This window comes from Mustela nivalis, assembly GCF_964662115.1.
Source record: "Mustela nivalis genome assembly, chromosome: 14".
NCBI lineage: Eukaryota > Metazoa > Chordata > Mammalia > Carnivora > Mustelidae > Mustela > Mustela nivalis.
Genome location: NC_139033.1, coordinates 35,390,635 through 35,409,176, shown reverse-complemented (window position 1 = coordinate 35,409,176; position 18,542 = coordinate 35,390,635). Strand labels below are relative to the sequence as shown.

At 44.9% G+C, this 18,542-nt stretch overlaps 1 protein-coding gene across 2 annotated transcripts in view; it reads right to left on the bottom strand.

Moving 5' to 3' along the window:
• Positions 1 to 18,542, bottom strand: part of CCBE1 (collagen and calcium binding EGF domains 1) — a 228,145-nt gene that overhangs the window by 31,891 nt on the left and 177,712 nt on the right. For both annotated transcript variants that reach the window (XM_082698979.1, XM_082698978.1), the window contains one exon: positions 2,594 to 2,646. In XM_082698979.1, coding sequence (XP_082555105.1) covers positions 2,594 to 2,646 — 53 coding nt within the window. The remainder of the gene's footprint in view (positions 1 to 2,593; positions 2,647 to 18,542) is intronic.

Sequence of the window (18,542 nt, the reverse complement as noted above, 5' to 3'; positions counted from 1 at the left end):
TGAGTTGCTCGCCTCCACGATCTCGTCAACTAATTCCTTTGAATAAGCTTCTCTCTGTTTCTCTGGACAATCCTAACAGATATGCTATCTTTCCTGAAGTTCCACATTTGTACATGGCGTTCTTGCTAGTGGAAATATTTAGGACTACAGAGATCTTCGGTAAGAAGCCCACACACACAGACTTATTCCCACAGATGAAAATGCTGAAGTGTTCTAGTGACGGCAACAGAGGCGAGTAAGGGTGTTAGCTATGGCGAGGCTATGCTGTTCTCAGGCACTACAGACCCTGCTGAGGGGGAGGGGGGACTACTTTTAGGCTCTGATGTTTGAGGCCACAACACTTAACCTTTCAAGAAACCCTAAGTATAGGGGCACCTGGGTGGCTCAGTGGGTTAAGCCTCTGCCTTCGGCTCAGGTCATGATCCTAAGGTCCTGGGATTGAGCCCTGCATTGGGCTCTCTGCTCAGTGGGGAGCCTGCTTCCTCCTCTCTCTCTGCCTACCTCTCTGCCTACTTGTGATCTGTCTGTCAAATAAATAAATAAAATCTTAAAAAAAAAAAAAATCCAACCCTAAATAGGTGGTACCCGTGTAATGTGTTTTTACTTAGGCCGGGCGAGGTCTTTAGCTGGGATCTTAAATAGACTGGCCTAAACTTCGTTTTCTTAGTATCTGCCAATGGAAATATAAAGGACACAGCTGCAGACTGAGAAAAGCTGGCTTATAAAAGAATGCAATTATTTTGCATTTTTGTGCATTTTGTGGATTTTTTTTTTCCCCCTTTTCCCCACCATGCTCTAACCAACAGAACTGGCCGGCAGTGAGAAATTCAGTCTCAGAGAGCCCCGAGGCCACATAAACCATCTTATGGAAAGTGATTTCCTAACCAACCTCCCTAAAGCAGCTTTCTCAAAAGTCCCAGCTATGGTTCAGTGAGCTCTTCTACCCAAAGAGAGCGGTACACGTCGGGGAGGGGGGGATTCATTTATTTCTCACTGAGACAAGAAAGTGCTCTCTGTGAGAGAATGGAACATGGAACGGAAACTGGCTTGGCTGGGCTCCTGGTCCTCCGCGGAGCCCTAGCTTCTTGAGCTTCTTGCGAGAGAGTGAAGAAACCCGTTTCCCAATACCCACCCGCCTCTGCCCCGCCTCAGGCAAACCAATCTCGCGCTCTCCAGACAGTTCTTAGGGTTCTCTGGATCAGCGCTGGGATCTTCTGCAGCGTTCCTCCTCCCGCTTGTCCAGGTCCTGGGCAGCCTTCCTTGATCGGCCGGCTCCCCCTCCTTCCTGAGACCCCCTCGGATGGCCCTGGATCCTCTGGGCTCTGTGCCCGCTCCAAACACTTGCTGCTCCGAATGCCTTCACCACACAGGTCGTGGTTATTATTAAAAACAACAGCAGGAACCACTATTCATCAAACGCTTACTAAGAGCCGGCTTCTGTTCCAAGTACCTTACATGTGGGAAGATTCTTAAAACAACCATGAGTCAAGTACTAATACTTTCCCACAAAAACGAAGCTGGATGTGTGTTATGAACAGAATCCTTATGTCTCCTGAAATTCACATGTTGCAATCCTAACCTCCAAGGTGATGGTCTGAGGCGGCGGGGCCTTTGGGAGAGACTTAGATCATGAGGTAGAGGCCTCATGAAGGGGCTTGGTGCTTTTATAATGAAGCCCCAGAGAGCTCCCCCGCCCCTTTAGCGCCACGCAAGGACACAGCAAGAAGGTGGCTACATGAATCAGAAAGCTCACACCAGACATGGAGCTTTCCAGGGTTTTGGTCTTAGACTTTGCCTCCAGAACTATAAAAGAAATAAACATCTGTGGTTGAAGCCACCAGACTACAGTATTTCTGTTAGAGCAGCCAGAATGGATTAAGGCAATATGGAAAGTGCAATTAAAATTCAGGTCTCTTGGGGCGCCTGGGGAGCTCACTGGGTTGTGTCTGCCTTCAGCTCAGGTCATGATCCCAGGGTCCTGGGGTAGAGCCCCACATCGGGCTCCCTGCTTAGTGGGGAGCCTGCTTCTCTTGCTGCCTGCTGCTCCCCCTGCTTGTGCCCCTCCTTTCTCTCTGACAAATAAATAATAATGAAAATAAAGTCTTTAAAAGAAATTCAGTTCTCTCTGATTCCATGCTGTCTGTACCCTGTCTCCCCAGCTTGAGGGTGTGGGCTTTGAGGTCTGGGCCCAGGTCTGACCCTGCTCTGTCTTGCTGGAGCTGGGCTGGGCACAGGGGTTGAAGGGGCTTTGAGTTTAGCATATGAAAAGCACAGAGGGAAGTAGGAGGATGCTTCTGTCCTAATTGTGTATGAAATGCTGATTACGGAAATAGAGCCTCTGCAACTTAAAACCTGAAACACATATGTATTGTTTGTATATATCGAGGATGCTCAACATATGTGTATAAGTTGTGTGATGATTTAGCTAGAGCATGCTACATGTAGCCAAACTGGCACTAGAAGAATTTAATGCCAGAAAAACCGAAATTACACGTAGATAAACCACATACATCCTCCGTACATCTGAACTTTATAGACATCGAATGACTAGTTCCAAACAAGGTGAGAATACAAAATCTTTTATATTACATACCTTCTGGGATGCATTGTCCAAGAACAAATTTATATCCCTTGCAGCATTTTTTCCTAAGAGACAAACAAAAACATATTTTAAATGGGATGTTAGATTAACAGTATAATTCTTTTCAGTTATTGAATGACTTGTGCCTGAGAAAAAGTGAGGCCTAAGGGAAAGAAGGGGTTGTGTAGTTTTAAGGGAAGCAGAGATAAAAAGTGGAAATATTATCACTAGCACATGGTCATATCTTCCAACAGCAGGATGCCCTTTTCACCACGTAATATATAAAATTAATCACTTGAACCCTAGGAAGTGGATTAACACAGAGACTTCAAGACACTTAGATCAGACGATTGGAGGCCTCCAGGATAAAAGGAAATTGGAGGCTGGCCAGGCCCTTCAGCCTACAAGCCAGGAGTTCACATTACTTGCTAATTATAACAATTAGCTAATAATAACTAGATAATCATAACACAATGATGGCTAGATAAAATAATAATAAAGACTGAGGGGGCGCCTGGGTTGCTTGGTCCTTGAATGTCTGCCTTTGGCTCAGGTCATGATCCCAGGGTCCTGGGATCGAGCCTTGGATCAGCCTGTTTCTCCTTCTCCCACTCCCCCTGCTTGTGTTCCCTCTTGCTGTGTCTCTCTCTGTCAAAGAAAAAAAAAGACTGAGGTTTGAGCCAAGGCATTCTTCCTCTCATCTGGGTGCTTTCTTTATATCTGTACCCCTTAAGGTACTGAAGGGGTATCTAAATTATTTGAATTAAAAAAACAGCAAACAGGCAGTCATTCATTCATTCATTTTGAGAGTGAGCACTTGGGAACGCGGCAGAGGGAGAGAGAATCTCAAGCAGGCTCAGTGTTGAGTATGGAGCCCAACAGGGGTTTGAGCTCACAACCCTGAGCACATGATCTGAGCCAATATTGAAAGTTGGACACTTAACCGAATGAGTCACCCATGTGCTCCCCAAAACAGGCAATTTTAATGAAAAATTCCAAGACTTGTATCTCTGCTTGGGTTAGAGAAATGGTGCCATTAGTTAAAAATGTAGGTCTCCACTGGAAAGATTATGTCTCCAGTAGGGAGTTGTAAGCTTCTAACAGACCAACCCCCTACAGACAGTAACTTTAAACTCCGGACAAAACAGAAGAAGCCCACCACCGGTAGGTTCTGGTGAGTAAAGACAGGCAGGCAGGATTTCAGAGGAGAGCTGAAATTCTGAACAAGGGACCAGCCCAGGCTAAGTTTCGTGCTTTTGTCTATCACAGTGCCTATCAGAGTTGCTGTGTGGTGTGGAAAGCTCAAACACAGGGAACCCTCAGTGTGATTCGGCTTGATCAAATGGAGGACAAAGCTGAGGCAACAACAGGCATGAAAATTGAGGGAAACCCTGGAAAGGCGAGTGCTGGAGAAGGGAAGCCTTAAGTTCTGTGTATAAATTCTGCCCAAGCTCTCGTAAGCCCTGACCCAGGTGTGAGGAGCAGATTCAGAACAGCCCCGCTAAGTACAACGCAGACTGGTTGAAGGCTTGGGCTGACTGTGAGGCAGTCTTCACATTACATTCCACCGAGCTACTTGCCTTTTGAAAGGAAAAGACCAACACTTCTTGGATGAACAGAACAGCACCCTGGGTCTCCACAACATCACTTGGACAAATGTGACCCATTCTCAAGGGAAAGAAAACCAAGGATGCCACCTCTAATTCCAGATGTTGGACTTATCAGACACAACGTTAAAGCAGCTGTTACAATGATGTTTGATGTTATAAGGGAAAATACCCTTGTAATAAATAAAAAGGCAGGAAATCTAAGAGAAATACAAACTATGAAAAGAAGAAAATATAAGAGCTGGCAAATATATTAAATTAAAAAAAAAAACCATCTTGCTGGATGAGTTTAACAACTGAAAGGTGCTAGGAAGTAGGAAAGAACCAGTGACTTTGAAGATTAGGCATAAGGATTATCCAATTTTTAAGAAATTAAAAAAAAAATTTTCATTTCTGAAGATTTTATTTATTTATTTGACAGAGAGGGAGAAAGAGAGTATAGCAGAGGGAGAAGCAGGCAGAGACTGAGGGAGAAGCAGGCTCCCCACTGAGCAGGGAGCCCAATGTGGGACTTGATCCTGAGACCCTGGGATCAAGGCCTGAGCTGAAGACAGACGCTTAACCAACTGAGCCACCCAGGCGTTCCAGGAATTGCTCAGTTTAAAGAGAAAAAAATGGTTTAAAAATGCACCATGTCTCAGTCCCTAAGACAGTTTGAAAAGCTGCAATGTATGGTATTTGGAGTTCCCAAAGGTGAGGAGAGAGAAAATGGAGCCAAAAACAAATCTGAAAAGTGGTTGAAACATCCCAGCTTGATTGCCTGCCTGGGTGGCTCAGTCAGTTAAGCGTCTGCTTTTGGCTCACTTCATGATCCCAGGGTCCTAGGATTGAGAGCAGAGAGCCCACTTCTCCCTCTGCCCAGGGCCCAGCCCCATCCCCCTGACCCCCCCGGCTCATGCTTGTGCTGTCTCTCTGAAATGAATAAAATCTTAAAAAAAGAGGAAATATTCCAAATTTCATGAATAACATAAATTTAGACTAAAAATGTTTAGCAAACATGAAACAGGTTAAATACATACGCACACACACACACATACAAAATGTCTAGAGACATCATAGTCCTCCTGCTGAAAAGTAAAGAGTAAACCTTGAAAGCAGGCGGAGAGAAAGTGCACAGCATCGAAGCGTGTGGCCATGTGCACTGTTCATCAAAAGCGATGGTAACCAGAAACAGCGGGAGGTCATCTTTTAAGTGCTGAGAAAACAAACCAGCCTGCCGATCTGGAATTCTATATTCGGAGAAAATACCCTTCAAGAATGAAGATGAAATGAAGACGTTTCAGATTAAAGAAAACCAAGCGTTCATCACCAGCAGGGCTGGGCGACAAGAAACGCTAAAGGGAGCCCTTCCGAATGAAAGACCGGGTACCAGCGGGAAACTTGGATTTTTAAAAAGGAACGAGATGCTTTATGCTTGGTAAGTGTGTGGGTACGTATAAAAGACTATTTTTTCAAGCTTATTTTATTTTTTTTTCCACACTTAATTATTTTAAAGCAAAAATGATACCACTGTCATGTAGGATTCGTGATGCAAGTAAGAGCAACAAATAGAAGTGCAGAATGAAGCAAGGGCGGGGTTGTAAATGGGCTGCCATGGTCACAAAATGTCTACACTGTGTGTGAAAATGGGCAAAGCTGACATGTCCACTGCAGCAGACATTCCCCTTTGTTCTTCCCTCTCTCCTTTCCTTCTCTCCCATTCTCTCCCAGCTGGTTTCCTGGTAAGCTACCCTTGATCACTTCCAAAATAGCTCTGTTAATTCAGAAGCCAAGAATTAACCTGGGTGTGGTGAATTTGCAAATCTCCAGAATATAGCCCAAGATCTTCTGCATTGACTATAAAGGTTAAACTAAAAAACAAACAAACAAACAAACAAAACAAAACAAAAAAAACCTTCCTTGTAACTGTAAGAGAAATCATATTCAAGGTTATTCCCATTGAAATATCGCTCTCGATTATTTGTATTTGGACATGCTTTCTAGGTGGGGAGAAAAGGGAGTTCAATATGGTCCAGCGATCACGAAGAACACATTGCCTATAGTCTATGGAAGCTGCCATGTATGTGAACATATCATCTGTATGTTGTGGTGAATATGGGGGCAGAAACCACAGATTTGGGAAATTAGGCGTTATCTGGGTCCTAAAGCAAATTTCCACCTTTGTCAAATGGTCAGAACCTTCCACCAGGTCAGACAAGGTCTTCTACCTAACAAAAATTTGACACACTTAAATGTATGTTTTCCATTACATTTTAGTAAGACAATAATTTAATAACATTACCTTCTACTTTTACAAATTATTTGTCAGTTTTATTTATTTTTTTAGGATTTTATTCTTAAGTAATTTCATACCCAACATGGGGTTTGAACTTACAACCCTAAGATCAAGAGTCGCATGCTCTCCCACTGAGCCAGCCAGGCTCCCCTGTCAAATTAATCTTTGTAGACTGGTCAGCTAGGCAGGTTACCACTCATAGGAGAAATGTCGGCAATCTCTTCCTAAAACTTTTATTTTTTTAAAGATTTTATTTATGTATTTGAGACAGAGAGAATACGAGAGAGAGAAAGAGAGAGAGAGCACGAGCAGGGGGTAGGGGAAGAGGGAGAAGCAGGCTCCTTGCTGAGCAGAGAGCCTGATGCGGGGCTCTATCCCAGGACTTTAGGATCATAGCCTGAGCTGAGGGCAGTTGATTACCCGACTGAGCCACCCTCTTCCTAAAACTTTAAAAACTTTTAAGACTTTTATTAAATCCATGTATAAACTTTATATAAAATGTATCAAAAATGTATACAATGTATACAACTTAACAAACATCACATCTGCTCAGAGAGCATTCTGAAGACCATCTGGGGACAGCAACACAACCTCATCTCTCCCTGCAACATTTCTCATGTGCAATCCAGCTGCCGTGGACAATCTTACTTCAAAAGCATAATAAGTGGGCTTCCATGATAAAAACCAGTGGCATCTGGGATGCTCCCGAATCAGACCTGAGTGAAATAACTAAGGGTCCCCTCCCTGCAAAAGACGCATTTGCCAATCTCTATGTGTACACTCAGTATAGATTATTTTGTATAGATTATTTATCTATAAATAGTATAGATTTATCTTTCCTCAGCATATTTTATGTTTTATATATATGTGTGTGTGTGTGTGTGTGTGTGTGTGTGTGAGATTTACTGCTATGAAAGATGTGTGGCAATATCCAGAGTTTTCCAATTAAACATAATTTCCCAACACCTCCAAGTGATTTATAATTTTACACAAGGGAAGCCCCTGGGGCGGAAATTTATGATTATTATTATTTCTAACAGAGGTAGAGGACCTACCTTTACAGTCCATGAAACTTACACTCTGTCTAGTTTTCCATGGTTTAAGAAAGTCCAAGTTCCTAATAATCAGACAGAAAACTGCTTGATAGGACGAATCATTAAAATTTTACAGCTCTTACTTACTGTATTACCTGAAGCTGTCCTACAGAAGACTGTTAGAGGAAGAACAGGGCCCTAGATTATCTGAAACTCAAACAAATTACGAGAAAGTTGGATGGAGGGGAAACACATGTTTTTGATACATCTTAAGTACAACGGCACATTTAAACATATGGTTCTATTTGTCTATTTCTTTTTAAACAGTGCACCTAACATACAGCCGCTGAGAAGTTTGATGGCATTTCAAAGTTCATGCACATGCAACCCTTACAACAATCTTTCTTTCTGTGTCCAAGACCTCATACTTGGGCATTCTGATCTTTCTGAGCATTGCGAAGGCTTGGGATTGTCCATTTAGGGAAGCCCAAAGTAATCTGTCATTTACCATTGTATGAAATTAAGTAACAGTGATTTGATATGCTTTCCAAAGGCTACAGAGCTCTACCAGGAGAAGATCTAAGCTTCAGTATAGCCATGTTGTATTTAAATACCTGCTCAGTTAAGAATTAACCTCCCCTTGGCTGTTTTTTTCTCCCTTGCATACCTAACTCCATCTCTCTGCTGATGAGAAGGAAGTCTGACACCGCAGGGTACCCTCCTGCTTCTCTAGAGTTCCCGGGAAGACAGCATTACATTGCACGTTAAACACCCATCCAACATAAGCCCCCATTTAAAATAAACCATGAAATATTCCAAAGTATAAAAAAATAAACACTGGCTGCACATGTCATGCCATTTCAAAGATTACTCACAACATAATTTATGTATAACGAAGTCAAGATAGCCAGAGTAAAATCCCCCTCTTGTTATGCAAGCGAGGCACTTGTTAGACCCAGCGCCACACATGGCCCTGTGGTTTTTATCTTTAAGAAAAACAAACGAAGATGGGAAAAGCTCATGTGGATTCTGGGGAGCCGGTCCTTCTTAACCCACTTCATGTGTCATGGATTGGTTTTCCAAATGCAGATGCTTTTCTCGTCTCTTGGCGAGGAGAAGTGGTGATCCGAGGGGTGGTTACATATAAAGGGCGACATGTGCTAATCAGGAAAGTCTGTGGAGGCGTCCCCTGGGTACCCCAGAGCATTAACACACACAGAGAATCATAAATAGAAATAGTGCAGCCAGAGATCTATCCCAGCAACCAAGTGTGTGTGAGAGCTTTTGGAAGGAAAAACAGAGTTGGGAAAATGAAGATGATAGAGATACCATCATTTGACTGTGTGCTGTTAGCAGAGTCTAGAAAGGTTTTTTTTTTTTTTTTTTTAACTGACTATAGAATTAGAGGATGAGAAGGGACCTTGAAAGGTCAACTGAGTTATAGGGCAAGAAATATTTCAACACTTGCTCCACCGCAATAGTAAATTTTCCCAAGATTTATTTCAGGTTTCCTTTGCCGGGCTGTCCAGATATGCACCAGACAGATCAGAACTTTTTTTTTAAGTTCTGCACTTTTTAGAGTATTTTAGGGTTCTCTGTGCCAAGCCCCATGCGGCGGATGAAGCAATGGCTCTGGGGTCAAGCACATCTGGTTTACAGTTCTGGCCCTGCCATTTAAAAAGCTTGTGATGTGATTTGGGGCTCATCTCTTTAACTCGCTGAGATGCAGATGCCTTATGGATAAAACATGAATAATAATATCTGCTTTGCAGAATTACCACAAGGATTATAGATAATAAAGGTAACCAGCATAGGGCCAGGCACAGGGGCAGAACAGTGATGCAGCTGCCACTTTATGAACACAGAAAGAAGACAGCAGAACCCAAGTCTTCCCAGATGCCTTCATCTTGGGACTTGTCTCTTCTTTCCACTTCCTATTCAGTGGCTGAGATCTTCTTCCGGAAACAAAAGAGAAGCAGAAAGGGAGAGAGGAGGGAGGGAGAAAAGTTTTTATTTCAAGATGACGAAGGGAAAGTAGTATTTTTGGCCTCTTCTTTCACAAGTTAACCCCAGATAATGGGAATAAGAAATAAAAATGCAAGGTCAAAATCCATAGATTAGGAATATAATTCTAATATTGAGTCTGATAGGAAAATGGCCAGTAGATAGGAGAATGGGAAGTGCCTTTTTTTTTTTTTTAAGATTTATTTGTCAGAATAAGAGGGAGAGCGTGTGAGTGTGTGCCTGCACAAGCAGGGGGAGGGCAGAGGGAGTGGGACAAGCAGACTCCCTGCTGACCAGGGAGCCTGATGTGAGATTTGATCCCAGAACCCTGGGATCACGATCGGAACCGAAGGCAGACGCTTAACTGACTGAGCCACCCAGGTTTCCAGGAAGTGATTTTGCAGAGTGGAGAAACTTCAAACCTATGAGCCTCCAGAAGAGGTTATCGCAGAGAAACCAACACCCTGCAGAACCTCAGCCAGGCTTAGGAACTGGACACACTTAGGTACCCAGGAAAGGGGAGGCTGGAAGAGAGCCAGACAATCTGAAGGTCTGGTAAGAAGTTGCATTTGCTGTTCCCTACCCCACATCAGCTCCTCTTCATCTACCACTGCAAGAGGCAGAAGGTACAGTCTTTGGGGAAACATGGACCCGAGAAACTCAAGACTGTCACACCAAGCCAGAGGCCCCCGGGGGACATACCCACGAGCAGATAATCTTGCCCAGGCACACAGAATTTCCAAACCTTCTTAAAGAAAGCTTTCAATGGAACATCTTATTCTGGAACAAGGCAAGCCTCCTGGTGATGGCTTCTGAAGGCCAGCTGATGGTAGCTTCCCCACATCCCCAACTAGTCAATCCTCACTGAAGAGAGGTGAGGCTGGGAAAATGCAGAGACCAGTGTGCAGCGCCTCTTTCCCCCCACCTAATCCTGCGGTGGCGTGCCAGACAAGGGTCCACGAAAGACTCCTGCCAGGAACAACACAGCCCACGAAACCCCTGGGACTCCAAGAAAGACCTGAGCATGGATGGATGGATGGATGGATGACCTGACTGATAGGTTTTTAAAGATTTTATTCATTTATTTATCAGAGAGAGAGAGATAGCACATGAGCGGGGGAAGGAACAGAGGGAGAGGGACAAGTAGATTCCCCGCTGAGAGTAGATCCCAACGTAGAGCTCGATCTCACAATGGAGATGATGACCTGAGCGGAAATCAAGAGTCAGTTGCTTAACTGCCTGGGCCAGCTAGGTGCCCCTAGTGGCCTGAGGATTTAAAAGTGCTCCTGGATTTCCCTGTAAAAGTCCTTAGAGTGAGGAAGCTTTCCTCTTTTTTCTTTCAGCCTCCTTCTCTTGCCAAAACTTTTATTGAGCTTTGCACGACTTCACATGAACTACTTGAATTCCTTTTCTACCAGGTTCCCTGAGAACAGAACCCAGTAAAAGGGCTCACCTCCCATCTAGGCACGCTCGGTTCCAGCCTTTCAGTCAGAAAGTGCTTCTCCTAGGCAAATGACATCATGTTTACTACAGCAATCAGTGAAGGTAAACAAACAAATAAACGAAAAAGGGCAAATAAACCTACTTATTTACTCATCTACATATAAGCTTGTTCCTGCCCAATCTCAGTGACAGTCAGAAGAGAATCATAGGGAGTGTGTTACGTATAATGTGCTCTCATATGCACAGTCACTGATGGTCAAGATCGAAGGCAGAAGACGGCATGGCAGCTCCTCAGCACATTAAACACAGGAACCACAGCCTCCAGCAATTTCGGGTATAGACCTGGAAGAAGGGAAAGCAAACCCCGAACAGGTGTTTGTCCACAGCAGCATTGTTCACAACAGCCGAAGGTACAAACACCCCAAATGTTCCCTGCCAGATGGATGAAGAGAGAAACTGTGACACACACACACACAAAGGAATATTCATCAACCTCTAAAGGACATTGTGACACACGCTACAATACGGATGGAACTTGAAAACATGGTGCTAAGCGAAATCACCCAGAAGAGCGAATACTGTATGACTCCGCTTAAAGGAGGCGCCTCAAGTGGTCACATGCATAGGCAGAAAGTAGAATGGTCCTGGCCTGGGGCCGGGTGGGGAGGGAACGGGGAGTTGTGGGTATAAATGGGCACACGGTGTTAGCTCAGGAGAATGAGAAAGTTCTGGAGATGGATGGTGACAGCTACCACACACCTAAAAATGGTTAATATGGTAAATTTTATGTTATGTGTATTTTACCAAACATACACAAAAAGATCAAATGAAGAGAGAACGCTGTTGAAGTCGTCCCTCTAGCCAGTAACCCTCTGGGCATGGTATCATCTGGGTTTTAGTTCTGTGAACTACAGACAGATTTTTATTTTAGGTATGTGAGGATTATTCTTAGATGGGGATAAATGGGAAAGCATTTATCCCTACAAGGCTCCAAGTGGGGGGGCAGCCTATTCCTTCACAAATGTTTGTCTTGAACATCCCAGGAAGACATAAGAGCTGGCGGTTACGGTTCTGGCCCTGGAGGGAGGTACCTCCCAGGTGTGAATCCAGGCTCTGCTGCTTTCCGGCTGTGGGACCTGCACAAGTGACTTAACCCCCCCCCCCCCAGCTTGATTTGTGTGTCTGTAAAATGGGATAGTAATGGTACACACCTTGCTGGCTTGGCGCGAGGGACCAAGGAGCAAAGAAGCATGCAGGGTAGGACAGTGTTGTATACATCAAGCAGAAAACGTAGAAAGAAATAGGCTGGTCTTCCTGCTGTGTCCTTACTCCAGAGCTCACTGTCGGGGATGCTGGGGTGTTTTAGAGGAGGGGGAGCATTGGGAAGGGAGCAGCTGGGCCACAGTCTGACTGCCGTGGGCATGGCTTTCAGGGAGCCACAGGCGCGCTGACTGACGGCAGGTCAAAAGCCAGTGTCTTGGCTATTTCATTCCCATGGTGGCTCCTGTGCAAAGATGACTTTGTTGGCTAGCAGAAGGAAACCCCCTCAGGCTACTACCGAGTTCCACTCCCCTCTCTCTGATCAGTGTCATTTCTGTTCTCCACGATGAAAGGCACGCATGTGACCAGATCTTATACCGTTTGCTCAAAGTTGGCCTGGGAGCTCCTGGGAGGTGTGGACAATGGCCTGGGGTGTAGGACTGAGAACCTGTGTGGGTCCCTTCGTATGTTTCTGCCAGCGCCTCCCTATCTCCCTGCCCTGTCAGCGCTTCTCAGGGACCTCTGAGACCCCTGCAGAGGGCCACCCGGAGTCCACACAGGTCTTGGAGACAAGAACCTGCCTCTTGGCCATGATGTCAGCGCTCGACCTCCAGCTCTCTTCTCCCTGTTCCCCTCCTTTCTTGTCTCCCCCAAAGAGTTTTCTAGCCCACCAGCCCTCATCATCTTGCTTGCTGGCTGCCTTTTCCCTATTTCATTTGAAAAGTTGATCATTTCTGAAACATCAGATGATAAATTGAGAGAGGTAGTTTGGCACTATCTTTGTATAAGAAATAATAAAACTGTGTCCATGCACACACACACGCACACATGTAATATCTTTTCATTAAGAAAAGAAAGGTTAGGTTGGGTATTCACAGATCCCTCTATGTGGGTAAGATGGAAGATATTCTTTGTGGGGTTTTATGTTTGTTTTTTTTCTTGTTTTTTGTTTTTTTGAGCTAAAATTGACTTATAACTTCAGACCAGCTTCAGGTACACAACATATGATTTGATATCTGTAGACACTGTGAAATGATCGCCACAGTAAGTCAGGTTCTTTTTTATGTGTTTTCTCATTTTCCTACAAAGAGCAGGTACTTGTTTTTTTAATAAGCAAAAATAAAGGAAATAATAAAATAAAGAGGCCTTTGGGGGATTTTTGAAGGGTGTTTTGGTACATTTCTAATGCCAGGCTCTACGGTTCTGGAACCTGCTGGTTTTGAAGCTGGTAAAGAAGCACATTTGAGAACAGCACATACAGGCATCTACTGTGAATTCCCTCACCCAGAGACTCCACAGGATTTACATTTTGGGCAAACTTGACCACAGAGGTTTCAACCAAATGGATTTGGACCAAGTCACAGGGAAACAATATATGGCATTTATTAAGAAATTGCCTCTGGGATGCAGTGTATCATTTAGAAGGATGTTCATTCTTTTTTTTCACATCAGAAAACTGGTTGAATAGAGGTTTGCCTGAGAGAGTATTTTAATGGAACTTCTCCCCCATTCGTGAAACGTTTTTAAGCCAACGCATTTCTGACATTTATTCCCATGGATGCTAATGTTCAGAAGCACCGAGAACTGGGAACCATATCTCACTCCGTGGGGCCATGGTCCATGGACAGTGCGTGGAGGTGGAGACTACTCCCTGCAGCTGTGTAGTTCACCCAATGCTGTGACACCGTTGGGCCCAGAGCCCTAGTCACTGCTGTGTTTTTATTGTATCAACCCTCTAACCATAACCCTAGGAACACCTGACATTTTTTTCTTTTTAAGATTTTATTTATGTATTTGAGAGACAGAAAGTACAAATGGGGGCAGTGGGGAACAGCACAGAGAGAGGGAGAAGCAGACTTCCTGCTGAGCAGGGAGCCCAGTGCGGGGCTCGATCCCAGGACCTTGGGATCATGACCAGAGCCGAAGGCAGACGCTTATCTGAGTCACCCAGGTGCTCTTGCCTGAACAGTTATTAATCTGCTACAATAGCATTCATCAAGGCAATCATATCTTCCAGCCCTGAATTATTCACGGTAAACCAAACAATACAAGAAGTCATCTGTGGTTCCGAAACATTCCTGAAGTTTCCTGACGGCTCCTCCACCTTCTCATCCCAACTCCGGGCTTTCTCTGCAGCTCAGCCAGCCTTTCCTCTTCCTCTCTCTCCTTCAAAGGGTGGATTCAGCGTCAGGTGAGGATTTCAACTCTGACCTCTCTGTTGGACTCCTAAACTGCGAACTCCCCGCACCCTCCTTACACTCACTTTCCTGGCCCGTATTTTCCAGATTTCTTGCAATGATTGGGTAATAGCTTCCATAGTGAGAACGTGTTATATCTTAAAACTAATAGAAGAAAATGAACTTCTCACTGCCAAACTGGAAGAGAAGGGCGTCCTCGGCGGGACCAGAGATCAAAGGCGAATAATCCACAAGGCTGTTTTTAGACATCGCTTTCTAGTGTTCTCCCTAGTAAGAGAACTAGATGACCCATGACCGCTGCACTTCCAGAGGGCATTACTGTGGCAGAGAGAGCTAGTGGTTTCTCCTTACCTACTTCCTTTTCTTTTCTATTGCAACAAAAGCCCAAATTAGAGCTGGGTCCATAACCACCCAGGGAAAAAAAAGGAACTATTCCGAACCAGCCTCTCACCCACCGTACTGCTTGGGGAATAAGCCGGCCAACAGTACGCAAGTAGCCTTGATATGTACAATTGCCAGGTGCTACCCTTACACAGGAGGGGCGCATAGTCTCTCCCTTTTACGTTCCCGTGAGCAGCACGGACATGGCACTGTGCCATCTTGGACCATGGCGATGGGAGGCTCAACACACAAGAAGCTCAATGATGCTTTCCAGCCATCATATCAATTAAGGACTCGGGACGCTTTTGTGTAAGAGAAACTCCCACCTTGTTTAAGCTATTATTTTTGATTTCAGCTTTGAGAGCCAAAGTAACTACAGGAAATGAATCTATGAAAGCAAGGTTACTGAAAGGCAAGGTTAGTAAGCCATAAGGAGACCTGGAGGAGACCGAACCTTTTATTCTGCTCCAGGAATGACTGGGCAAGGAGCCCTTGAGCCTTGTGAAATACTGACCCTTGAAATATAAATGTCTGGAAATATAAATGTCATAAATTAACCAGAGCTAGAGTCCTCTCTGCTTTCACAAGGCTACGACCCTCCTTTCTGCACAGTGGGCAGAGTTTTGTTGGCAGTCGGCCCCTCTTCCCTGCACTTCACCTTGTAAATGAGGCATTTCCAGGGAGCTCTCAGTACGGGAAACATGTAGCTACAATTTCCCGATTCAGATTTTTGCCCACGGGTCTGTCACCTGGGAATTAAATGAGGAAGTCTTAAAGCAGAGAGCTTTACTTGTAATGACTTTCAAAGACGGACGGGACCCGATCTGAGATCTTCTTTCTTACATTAATTACTCATGTGACACAGTCCTTACGTGCATCAAACTCTTATGGAAAATGAAGTACAACGGATATTAACTCAGGTCTAACTGTATGCATTGCTTAAAGTGGGATTTCTTTTTTTTCTTTCCAAGATTTACTTATTTATTTATTTGACAGACAAAGATCACAAGTAGGCAGAGAGGCAGGCAGAGAGAGAGAGAGAGGAGGAAGCAGGCTCTCTGCCGAGCAGAGAGCCCGATGTGGGGCTCTATCCCAGGACCCTGGGATCATGACCTGAGCCGAAGGCAGCGGCTTAACCAACTGAGCCACCCACGTGCCCCTAAAGTGGGATTTCTACCTCTAAATCATTTACAGATGAGAGCACAAGTGCTTCTCCTTTAGATACCGAATTATATAATGATCCAATATTGTGGTAATCAGATTAGCTAACAACTGGAAACATTTGACTTAATTCAACCAACACTTAATTGGGAGTTTCCTATATGCCAAGCCAAGCATTTTCCATAGATTACTTAATTAAATTCGCATAACCACGCTTCTTACAGATAGGAAAACTAAAGCACAGAATTAAGTAACTTGTTCAAATCAGTAGCTGGGCTGGACACAAATCCAGGCTACGGGGTTCCAGAGGCCACCTCCTCCGGGAACTGGGTTTTACAGGAGCTACGGCGACGAGTGAGGTTTGCCCGTGGCGCCTGAAGACGATCAGTGTGTGAGTGTGCAAGACATATATACTCACAGCTCCTGAGAACACAAGACGGAGCAGTGGCAGCACTGTGACCGAAGAGCACTGGGAAGAGCGGCCACTCAGTGTTAGAGGCTGCAGCAACGTGTGGCCACAGAGTTGGTCCTGCCCCAGAAATATTTATCTGGGCCCAGACAAAGGGACACTCATCCTCACTATATACTCATTACAATTGTCCCGCTCTAGCTTGGCCCTAAATCCAGTTTGTCTGGCAATCTCCGTTTCCCTCTGTCCTTGATTAAGGATGGAGACCACTTTCAGGATGTGTTTTCCAAGCCCGAACCCCATGGAATCCATGAGTCAGGGAATCACAGTACCGGCCCAGAGCTGAGGCCGATGGGAAAGACTGCAGACAGCAGTTAAAGAAGGCCACCGAAATATCTTAGGGAAGAAATGAAGACAGTGTAAATAGGATAGTGGAACTGAACAATGAAGACGGACTTTAAAGAAATTTTAGAGGCAGGATCTATAGGATTTGCTAACACATGGGGTGTCGAGAATAAGAAAAACAGAGCAGACTGAGACTAGAGAATTCTCTCAGCAGAGCCATCTCGAGTATGAGGTCACCATTGACTAGTTGCTGGTTAAGCAGGGAAGAGCTAGATCAGAAGAATTTTATGGCACAGATTTTGGGATGATAGAAGGGGTCAATTGCCCTTGGTTTGGACACAACGTTCAGGATGTCTGAGGCCTCGGGCAACTCAAGGGAGAGGCAGGGTCTTCAGAGGAACAGGTGAAGCTAGGACCAAGGACATGATTTGGGGAGATGTCCTCCTGCAAGAACTGGGACCGGGAGAGAAGCTGGAGAGAGAGAGGACTAGTCAGGGAAGTGCTACTGACGAAGCCAACAGACTGTGCCGTGAGCTTGAATAAATCGCTGTCCTTCCCTGGGTCTCTGCTTCCCATTCTGAGAAGAAAGGATCTTGGACTAGGGTGATCTTGAAGTTCTCCCCCAACCTCCAAATATCCTGGCTCTTGATGTGATAAGAATGGTCTAGCTCTCCTTGTAGTGGTAGTTACATGGCTGTGCACTTCGTCAAAACTCACTGTACACTGAGAATTGGTGCATTTTACTGGATGTAAATTAGGGGTGCCTGCGCGGTTCAGTCGGGTAAGCGCCCAACTCTTGATTTCAGGCCAGGTCAAGATCCCAGGTTCGGGGGATCGAGCCCTGTGTTAGGCTCCATGCCCAGTGGGGAGTCCGCTGGAGAGTCTCTCTTTCTCCCTCTGCCCCTCTCACGCACGCACACTCTCTCTAAAATTTATTTTAAAAGGATGTAAATGATACTTCATTTAAGTGGGTTTTTAAAATTTCTAAAAAACAAAACAACAACAAAAAAAAACTCCTGTCTCCAAATAATTACCTTTCATGCAAAACTATTAATGATAGCATGAAATATTCCATTTATGAGTATTTTTGCATCAGAAAGAAAGAAATACACATCAAAAAAATACATCCTCAGTCCCCGGCGCTGGGGGAGGGGGAACAGGCACGAGTTAGAAGGAGCTGCTGTAAGAAATTCGTTTCTGACCATTCCAGACATTGGTACGAGTGAGCAGATGTCTTGAAATGTTTTACAAACACATGGGGAAGTAATGAAGGCCTCTGGACGGCTCTCAGACCTGGCTCGTGCTGTAGGTTCTTTAGGACAGGTCTGCCTCCCTGGGATCTGCAGCCCGCAGGTGCTCACAACCTCTAGACAAATCTGCTCAAGTCGCAGTTCTCGGGAGCCCGTCCCGAGTCAGTCATCACGCGGATGAACTCAGTAAGGGTTCCTAAGGCGCAGGAATGGATGTTCCTGATGCATGGTATACCACTTTGAGTTTTTAAAGATTTTTATTTATTTATTTGACAGACAGAGATCACAAGTAGGCAGAGAGGCAGGCGGGGCATGGCGAGGGGCAGCAGGGAAGCAGGCTCCCTGCTAAGCAGAGAGCCCAGGCGGGACTCGATCCCAGGACCCTGAGATCATGACCTGAGCTGAAGGCAGAGGCTTTAACCCACTGAGCCACCCAGGTGCCCTGGTATGCCATTTTTAAAACTACGTGGGCTCTTGATATCTGAAGGGTCAGTTAGAAGGGAAAGGCTGCCCACATTTCTATGTTGAGTCTACTCTGCAATTTGTCATTTATCGTGGTATTTTTTCCTTTTTGCAAATTTTTTAAAAAGATTT